This window comes from Elephas maximus, chromosome 18 (genome assembly GCF_024166365.1).
Source record: "Elephas maximus indicus isolate mEleMax1 chromosome 18, mEleMax1 primary haplotype, whole genome shotgun sequence".
NCBI classification, from domain to species: domain Eukaryota; kingdom Metazoa; phylum Chordata; class Mammalia; order Proboscidea; family Elephantidae; genus Elephas; species Elephas maximus.
In genome coordinates this window covers 47104392-47115153 of record NC_064836.1, presented here as the reverse complement: position 1 = coordinate 47115153, position 10762 = coordinate 47104392, and the positions used below count along the sequence as shown (strand labels likewise).

The following is a 10762-nucleotide window of genomic DNA, read 5'->3' as shown; positions in this document are numbered from 1 at the left end:
CTCTAATATTTAACACAGACCACTTTAGTTCTGGTCTTTGAAGAACTAACTTAATACACAGATCTTGAAAGATGACAAGGACTCCAAGACAGAATAGACCTCTTCAGAGGTCTCTATAGTCACCCTCCAGTGAGAGACAGTTTCTTAGAGCAAAATGGCATAGAGTGTAGGTTCCTAGGTACACAGAGTCATTGCATTCAGTCATTGTAAATACAAATGGCCATGAACTGTAGGGAAATAAAGGTACAATATATGCCTACAATCAAGTAGGGAAGAAAAACAAACAAAAAACACTTATTAAATCCTAGAAGGTTGGCGTTAATTTAATTTTAACTTACAACTTACCTTCTGAGTTTAATATTATTATTTCCATTTTACAGTTGAGAAAATTATGATTGAAATGTTTAAATAACTTACTCAAGCTAATACAGTATCAGAGCTGGGTTCCAAACCCAGGTTTGTCCAGATTCTATTCTTTCTGTCCCACCATATAGCCTTAGGGTCCAGTTTAGGATACAGAAAACACTATAATGTTATGACCTGAAAGCAGAATCTCTAGTGTATAACTGGCTAGGTTCTAGATCTTGGTTCTACCTCTTGTTAGCTGTGTGTCTTTGCACCAATTACAAACATTTTTGTGACTCAGTTTTCTCAATTGTAAAAAAACAGAGAGAATTAACATTAGAATAACAACCCTCATTGGATTCCATTTCTGGAATTTAAATTCCATTTAAACCGGAGATTTAAATGAGATAATACATGCAAAGAACTTAGGAAAATGGCAAATCCAGAGAAAATGCTCATTAAAATTAACTACTATTAGTGTTGAAACTTTATTACAAAAGTAATAATTTAAACAATTCAGTGAATATTATTTTCTGGATTTGAATCAACATTCCAATGTATTCCTTCTATTAAAAAAAAATCCCTGGAAATTATTATGCAAGGATTTATTCTCCACAAAGAAATATATGCAACATTGACGTGGACAAAAGTCACAAAAGCGACATTATTTTTGGAAAGACAACTTTAGCTCTGGTTACTTTCCTGACATTGATAAATTTGACTGATAAGCACTTTTGCTATCTGTTTCTTTCCTCAGTACAAGCACTCAGATAAGATGATACATTTCCGTAGTTTAAAAACTTACCCACGGATGTGGGAGATCCATATCTGTGCGAGGAGACTTGAGAAATGGGTGGTGAGTACAGCGAGGGCAGTTGACCCAGGGTCCAACTTGGGAAATTTGGAAATCAAGGCATGTCCAAAGTGGGTTTTCTGGAAAAGACTTCCAGCTGTTCCACATCTGACCTTCATCTTCATAATGAGATAGCATATCTTCCACCTCAGATCTATTTGAATTGCTGCATCTACCCAGTGATGCAGAAATGGAATCCAATCTAATCTCCATCTCTTCCTCCTTCTTTGGGCTAACTGTACTAACCTTCTTTTCTTGGGATTTGGCCAATTTCATACAGGAAATCAATGTGTCATCTTCATCTCCTAAATGATAAAAATAAATAAGTTTAAAAATTAAATCTAATAACCATATACATGTGGAAATTATGAATAGTGTACTTCCCTTTATATGATAGAAATGAATAAAGACTGCAGATAAATCAATTTCACACACACTAAAAATTGTGATAGCATTTCTCTGAAGAGTAAGCTATTTTGTTTTGTTCAATGGTTTTGTAAATATCAGATTTACCTCAAAGTTTTAAAAACCGAATCTATCGTTTAAAGTCACTTGAACTCAGAATGGCACATGAAATAATGGACATTACCTGTAAGTATTGTGTTCTACTGAAAAACCATTTGTGTGAGACCAAAGGTCAACATTTACACTAAAGCAAAGATGAGGCAATAAAGGGACAGGGAAACAAGAGTACTGCAAATGGATCAACCAGAATGCAGTTAAAGAAAATGCTGACACGTTGTAAAAAATGTAACTAATGTCACTGAATAATCTGTATAGAAATTGTCAAGTGGGAATCTAATTTACTGCGTAAACTTTCATCAAAAACACAATAAAAGCTGGCTCCATTACTTACCTGTCTTTGGCAGTTGCTTAAATTTTCTGTGCCTCAATTCCCATCCACCCCCAAAATTGTGTATCTATAAAGTAAATATGGCAAAGTCTTAACAATTGTTGAATCTGGGTAGTGGTTTATGAGTGTTCATTGAAACATGCTGTTGACTTTTCTGTACTTTTGAGAATATTCATAATAAATTAGGGGGAAAAACACAATAAAATATTATTAAATTAAAAAAAAATCAGGTGAACTATAATGAAAAAAGCCACATGCAAAACGTGCGCTAAAAGATACTTGGAGAAAAGTCACAAACTAAAAAAATTTTTTTTTCCATGTCTTGTAAGCATAATGGGAAACCCTGATGTCGTAGTGGTTAAGTGCTATGGTTGCGAACCAAAGGGTTGGCAGTTTGAATCCGCCAGGCGCTCCTTGGAAACGCTATGGGGCAGTTCTACTCTGTCCTATAGGGTAGCTATGAGTCGGAATTGACTCAATGGCACTGGGTTTTGGGTAAGCATAATACGGTTTGCTCCTTTTCTGAAATATTTAAAACTTTTATGTACAAGGGAACATCAAAAAGACACTAATGAAATCTTTTGCCTAACTTAAACAAATGAAATCCCAGTAGGTATGAACTGAGATCCTGCTGTCATCCTAAACGTTTTTAAATTTCATGTCAATCTCTAAGAAGATTTATGTGCATCACGTGACTTGAAGGCAACAAGTTTTTGTTTTTTAATGTCTCAAAAAAAGAAAATAAGAGCAAGAATGAGAAAACATAAGAAAAAAGGGATATTTTAATACTGTGAAGTTGATGAGTGAGTGAGATCTATGTTAAATACTACGGTGAAGGGTTTGATGAAATTTCTAGTAATACACAAAACCATCACAGGAAATAGAAATATATACTACCCTGATGCCTCAGTGGTTAAGCATTTGGCTGCTGACCAAAAGGTCAGGAGTTTGAATCCACTAGCCACTCCTTAGAAATCTTATGGGGTAGTTCTACTCTCTCCTATAGGGTAGCTATGAGTCAAAACCAACTTGACAACAATGGGTTTAGTTCAGTTTTTATAGTAAATTGCATTATATTCTTGAATATTTTTAGTTTCAAATGTTTAATGGTATAAACAACAAAAAAACTGCGATTAATAGGATATTATTGAAAAAAATGCAATCAAATTTGCTTGTCATGACATGCCAATTTGTCATACTCACATTAAAATGCAAAAATACAATTTTTTTCTGAATAAGGAATGGAAACAGTGGGCATTGCTGACCCCTATTCTCTCTCTAAGACAATGCTCCACTAATATCCATAAGGTTTTCACTGGCTGTTTTCAGAAGTAGATCACCAGGTTCTTCTATGCAGTCTGTCTTAGTCTGGAAGCTCTGCTGAAACCTATCCACCATGGGTGACCCTGCTGGTATTTGAAATACAGTGGCATAGCTTCCAGCATCGTACCAACATATAAGTCGTCACAGTACAAACAAACTGACAGATGAGTGGTGGAAATACTGAAGTTGTCAAGGATTTCATTTTACTTGGATTCACAATCAATGCCCATGGAAGCTGCAGTCAAGAAATCAATGTATTGCATTGGGCAAATCTGCTGCAAAAGAACTCTTTAAAGTATTTAAAAGCAAAGATGTCACCTTGAGGACTAAGGGTCGCCTGACCCAAGCCATGGTATTTTCAATAGCCTCATATGCATGGAAAGCTGGACAACGAAGCATTGATGCCTTTGAATTATAGTGCTGACAAAGAATATTGAACATACCATGGACTGCCAAAAAGAACGAACACACCTGTCTTGGAAGAAGCACAGCCAGAATGCTCCTTAGAAATGAGAATGGTGAGACTTCTTGTCATGTACTTTGGATGTGTTATCAGGACCAGTCCCTGGAAAAGGACATCATGCTTGGTAAAGTAGAGGGTCAGCAAAAAGGAGGAAGACACTCAATGAGATGGATTGGCACAGTGGCTGCAACAAGTGGCTCAAATATAGCAACAATTGTGAGGGTGGCACAGGGCCGCCTAGTGTTTTGTTCCATTGTACATAGGGTCGCTAGGAGCCAGAAGTGACTAGATGGCACCTCACACCAAAAACAAATCCTCTCCCTGAGATTCACCCCATAACTCTCTCTTATTCATGCTTAATGATTATTTTAAGACAACACCAAAATGCCCTTCATCAGTATATGCTTCCCCAATTGTAGCTCAAAGAATTTTTAGTAGTGTGTTTGAGTTTTACTTACGGAGATTTGTCAATGTAAGTTTCACTTCATCCCGACTCTGCACGCTGGCCTTCTTGGTCCAAACCAACTTCTGTAGTCGGTTTAATGTCCCCATTGATCCCACTGGGTCACCACCTGATTTTATGGCCTAACATAAACACAATGCTAGATAAAGACAAATTATTTTTCACAAAAGATTAAATACAAAATACATTGAGTTCGTAAATGTGGGAAAATTAATAACGTGACCTTAAAACCTAAAGTCTGAGACAATTTAAGCAATAGCTTAATAGCACAACACATTTTGGGTTCAAAATGTTACAACTGGCCAGTCATACTAAAGCAGGGTAGTTTTTACCAATTTTTTGGCCCTAAAAGTGCAGCAAAATGGATTGAATGTAGAACTGTCTATAAATGATTCGCTCCTGCCCAATATGAAAGAGTGAAAGGAGCAAGGTCTTCAAAGCGTAGCATGGAATGGGACAAGAGGTTCAAAGTTGCTACTGGCAGGTCTCAGAATAGGCTGATGGTGTGCAAAAGATGGTCTGCCTGCTAATATCGGAAAAAAGAAAAAGTCAGATTTTCATCTTCTTTTTGGAAATTTCTGTTAAAGCAGTATTTTATTTAAAATATGAATCTGTTTTCAAATATATGCTGTTGTTTAAATAGCCTCCTGCTTTCTAGAAGATACACACTGAACAGAGCAAAAAACTGCTGGGATGTCACTGTCATTGGTTTATTATGACAAAATATTGAGAAAATAATTAACATTGCATTAGTGGCTCTTAAGTTTCTTTGAAAGAAATAGAATTATTTCCCAATAGCTTAAGGTTGGTGGATTTGTATTTATATACAGCTTCTACTTGTTATTTTTAGTATAATTTTATTCTTAAGGATTTCAAAATATTTTGGAAATTAATATATTATGTGCTAAATATTCTGCTAATTGGGAAAATAGTCTTATTCTGTTGTATTAAATAGACACAAGATAATATATACAGGAATAGTTTTTCATTCAGAAAGCCCTGGACTCAGGTAGATTTCTGTCTTTGATCTGTCTCATTCTTTCTGTTGAACAGCTGACAAATGATATCTAAATAGATGATGCAATTTTCAAAAGGCAAATGATTTGCTTTCTCATAAATGTTTGAATAGGAGATATTTATAAAATGTCCGCACATCCTTTGAGAGAGACTATAGGCTTGAAGAAACCCTTGGAAGTAAAGGATCTCCAGTGAACAAACAACTGCAACCTTTGTGTTCCTCTCTTATTTTCGGTCTTTACCAATGACTTTGAGCAACCAATATAAAGTGGATGTTCTGTTTCCGCATAATAGCACCTAAGTAGGAAACGTGACATTTTGTCACAGGAAACCACACCTGTTTGCATTAAATAAATTCAAAAATACCGAAATCATTTTAATCTTTCTGAGAGGATTGTGAAGAGATATTCTTAGATACACATCGTCCCTGTCTTTCCAGAGGTCATGCTCCGTTCAACACAATTTCTCTTTATTTTTGCATTATTTTCTCCAATATTCCTTTCCAGTGCTTTCTGAGTTACTTGGTTTTACAGACCCCATACAACTCAGGGAACGCCATTTTTTAATCTTTAGCCCTTTCCGGAAATAATAAGCTGACACTGCGCAACCACTGAGTGTGATTTTTTTTTTTTTTTCCTCTGATGCACTCCTTTCCTTGTGGCAAACTCCTCCTGTTACAAACAAAGCTTAATTGCGCCATTGAAATACTGGCAATGAAAAAATAGCCTTTTCTCTCCTTTCTTTGTGAAAAGGACTTTCACTTGATTTGGGGAGAGGTGTTATATGCCAGGATAACTGAACTTTATATTAATGATGTGTTCCCAGGAGGGATGGGAGCCTTTGGAAGGCGTCTAAATTCACATGAGTGGGATCTCATGGCCCAGAGGTGTTAAAACAAACTGACCACTCATTATTTTGCTCACACTCTATTATAATCTTTTTAAAGCACAATAATGTTAATTCTTGTATCTTTATTCACTCACTCATGTTTGAGTTAGTAGAGATCAGTCCACTGAATTTGGTTCTTTTTTTAATCCCAGGTGCCTAGGAAAGTACATGCCTTGATAAATGTTTGTGTAAAGTAAATACACTCCTAGTTTCATACATATGCTTTATCTACCCAATGGAAAAGAGTAAATTTTTGATAATAGACTGGCCACTTTCTAACAACAAACTACTTCTTATATACTTCCTCGTGCTGTTAGGTAGTATATCCTTGAGAACAAAAATGAGAGTTAATATTGTTATAGGAGATATAGAATCATCAAGACTATCTGTAAAAAAGAAATCTGGAACATTTTCAAAATAATAAACTTAGTCACCTGGCAATCCCTAATCAGTTACCTGGATATTTGCAATGAATTTGATTAAAATTTGTAATTTTAATTTTCTAAACATTTTCTAAGAAAACTGACTCAGCTTAAAACTACCATTCCATAAATCAACAAACAATTTTGAACACCTACTACGTGCCAAATACTAACCCCTCTGCTGGGGATATGGCATTGAGCAAGCAAGATGAGGGCCTGCTTTCACAGATACTACATTCTAGAGGGGCTTGGCATACCATAAACATATAAACAAGTACATAAACAAGAAAACATAAGAAGAGCTATACCAAGAACTAACAAGGTATCTTGGTGGAGAGAAGAAGGAGTTAAGTAATTTAGGCTAGGTGACCAGTAGGGGTTTCACTGAGGACACTGGAACTGAGGCCTGAATGACAAGAAGGAACCAGATGTGAAGATTTGGACATTGATTTGGATTCAGCAGATGGTCAGGAAGGACATTTGGACTGAGACTTGAGTTACAGAAAAGGGCCAGCCAGGCAAATATCAGAGGGAAGAGAATTCCTGGAAGAGGATAAGACAGAAGGAAAGAATGCTGTAAGACGTGGCCAGAGACCTAGCAGGGGACCTTCAAGGAGGCTTTGGTATAGCAGGTTGAAGAATATGTATTTTATTCTAATCAGGGAAGTGGCAAACCTGGTTTACATTTTTTATTCATCTCTTCTCTCACTTAAATTTCAAAATTGTTCCGTTTTAATGGGCTCTTCCCAATAGCGTTCAGACATGCTCTGGTCTCATCCATCTTTAATTCACCATCTTTTATTTACCACTATTTGTACACTTTTTTCCAGGTATGGTTTTCAAAAAATGTATCTGTGTGCTTCCCCCAACTCATCTCATCTACTCATCAATAAGTTCTTGTCTCCACCACTCTATTTAAACTGCTTTTGTGGTCCACTAGACTATCCTCAAATTCCACTCCTTGACATTTAGTAATGTTGGCCATGTTTACCTTCTGGAAACATTTTTTCTTGGCTTCTATGAAACTTCATTCCTCTGGTTTTCTGTCTGCCTTTTTTGTTGTTCTTTCTCTAACTTCTGGACTGATTCTTTTCCCTCTCAAAACTAAAGTTGAAGTTCTTTTAGGACTAGGTCCTGGGCTGTCTTCTAGTCTCATCTTCATTCTCTTTTCATGTATATACACATACAAAGACATGCACACACAAACACATGTCACCATGGCTTTTAATAGCACTTACACACTGTGGAGCCCTCGTGGCACAGTGGTTAAGAGCTTGGTTGCTAACCAAAAGGTTGGCAGTTCAAACCCACCAGCCACTCCTTGGAAACTGTATGGGGCAGTTCTACTCTGTCCTATAGGGTCACTATGAGTCAGAATCAACTCAAAGGCAACAGGTTTGTTTTGGTTTGGTTTATACACTGATCACTCCAATTTATTGGTTCAGGCTTCTCTTCAGAGCTTCAGACTCACACATCCAACTACCTATTTACAATAATGTATAATCACTTGAAAACAAACATGGTCAAGACTGACCTCTGGAGCTTTTTTCCAAACTCAGTGAATACCATCTTTATCCACAAATCAAATTATCGCCTTTGTCACTTCTCTCTCCATTGCTGCTTTGGTCTATTCTACTTCCATAATGTAGACTGAATTGGTTTCTTTTTTGCCATCTTTATTGTTACCATTCTAGTTTCAGGCACAATCATCTCTCATTGAAACTATTACAAGTCTCTGACTGATGTTCTTTTCATTTTGCCCTTGTATCGTTCATTGGCAACACAGAGTTAGCGTCCTCTTTGAAAGGTGTAAATCTGATTACATTGCTACCTTCCTTAAATTATTTCAAAACTTTCCAATGCTCATTAAATAAAATCCAAAATATTAACATGATTTCTGTACTTCTTCGGGCTCCCCTTGGGTTTAGAAGATTCAGGCTGTCAGTTTCCCAGTCTCCAGGTCTCCTTTCTTTCTCAGGATTTGTGTGTATGCCACTCCCTCTGCCTGGAATGCAGTCTGCCTTTGCCTGACCTGGCTAACTCATCCCTGGAGCTGTGGCTACATGTGATTTTCTCACAGAGGTTTTTCCTGACTCCCATGTCCAAATTAGGTCCCCATTCTTTTTCTTTTTTTTTTTGGAGCTCACTAGAATTTCAGGTTTATATTTTTGTGTCATCATTAGTTAAATGTCTGTCTTCCCCTATAGACTCTAAATTGAAGGGAGCCAGGGACCACGCTTTCCATATAGGTACTATGCCATATCCTCAGTACTATAACAGTGTACATAGAAGGTACTCAACAGGTATTAGTTGAAATAATAATATGAAATGAATGACTAAATGAAGACTAGATTTGGTCAAACTGTCTTTGAAATGTAATGGTGAACAAAATAGCACCAGGAAATATAGAAATAAAAGGGAGAGATAAGAAATTTATTGTATTCAGTTTACTCACTGTTTTTGTCCATCAAAATAGGCAATGTATATAAATATAAATGTAAATATATCTCATATGTATATATTATATCTTTAAGGTATATATACTTGAATGCCGGAATTGACTCGACTGCAATGGGTTTGGTTTTTGGGTTAAACCTACAAATATAAATATCTTTTAATCCATTTTGCTCACACTTCCTTAAATAATATAAAACTTTTGTTTGAAGTGTTGGATTACATACACCCCACTTTCTAACATTTTGCTTGAATATTAGGCTTATACAATAATTCTTACAAAATAACATCAATGAAAAATTGAGCTAGATTAGTCCTACATCATATTTTATAAGCTAGGATGGAACTTATTGGACATCTAGTTGACCTGCCTATTTAAAAAATGAGAAAACCTAGAGAAGCTAAGTGCCTTATACAAGGAAAGATAATTTATTAATAACAGAACTGGGATGAGAATCAAGTCTTCTGACTTTTAATTCCAAGTTCTTTCTTAGAAGATTTTTAGAAGCCAACATAATTACTAGTTATCTCGTATTGACAGCTAAATTAAGACCATCCAAATTCAGGGTTTTGAATTGTGAGTTAAATATGGTTCTTCAATTTACAGAGGATAATCATCAGTAGACACTCTCAAACTTATAGGCCTATCCGCTTTAAAAAGAGTTTTATATATGTCTGTGTATGTGTGTATATATACGTATGTACATATGTACGTATGTACATATATACATATATACGTGTATACATATATACATATGTGTGTGTGTATATATACGTGTATGTGTTTGTATAAATAAATATAAATAGGTGTATGGATGGATGGATAGATGGACAGATAGATCATTCAATTGATCCATGGGTGGCACAAATGATTAATTCCCCAACTACTAAAGTTTGGTAGTTTGAACACACTAGAGGTGCCTCAGAAGACAGGCCTGGCAACCTGCTTCCAAAAGATTACAGCCTTGAAAACCCTAAGAAGCACTTCTACTCTGCATGCATGAGATCGCCATGAAATTGCATTGACTCAATGGCAGTGAACAACAAAATAATGATAAATATATCTCGCTAGAAGAGAATTTAAAGCTCCCTGGTTTTATCCCCTCCTTTTACAGAAGAGAAACTAAGGTTTATAGAGACTAACTAACCCCCGGTCATCCAGCTCTGTGAATCATGTTCCCTTTATCCCACTAATAAAAAGGAAGCTGGAAAGTAACGTGATGGATCTTGAATGAAGTAAATTTTTTTTCCTTTGTTCTTTTTTCTGATCTTAACTTCTTATTTAGAAAAGTTTCCACTCTAGGGAAAAAAAAAATCCAGATCACCTGATGTCTATTTTACATAATTTTTTGAACAGGAGAAATGGAAATATTTTGGGATTTTTCATTAATATTTTAGTTTATTTTTAAGTATAACTATAATGAAAATCCTGAAGTGAAACTTGAGGTAGTTTCATGTGTTTTGCATTGTCAATTGTCTCTGAACCTCCTAGTCTTATGACCCTTTGCTTAGTTACTAAAGATTTACCAATCCTTAAGGCATTAGAAGTGTTACTTTTTATATTCAAGATATAATTTTAAGAGAAAAATAAGGATGTAAATTTGTGTGAAAGTATCAATATTACTATAAATAGCTTTTGTCCTTTATATACTCTGCATTTTCCACGTTTTCTACAAAGAAG

The 10762-nt window shown here is 35.7% G+C and overlaps 1 protein-coding gene across 1 annotated transcript in view; it reads right to left on the bottom strand.

The window, feature by feature from the left end:
- Window positions 1-1137: 1137 nt before the first annotated feature.
- SAMSN1 (SAM domain, SH3 domain and nuclear localization signals 1) overlaps window positions 1138-10762 on the bottom strand; it is a 178150-nt gene continuing 168525 nt past the window's right edge. The window contains exons 8-9 of the mRNA XM_049857858.1: window positions 4296-4422; window positions 1138-1503 (exon numbers count right to left, since the gene is read on the bottom strand). Of these exons, the coding sequence (XP_049713815.1) occupies window positions 1139-1503; window positions 4296-4422 (492 nt within the window). The 3' untranslated portion in view covers window position 1138. The remainder of the gene's footprint in view (window positions 1504-4295; window positions 4423-10762) is intronic.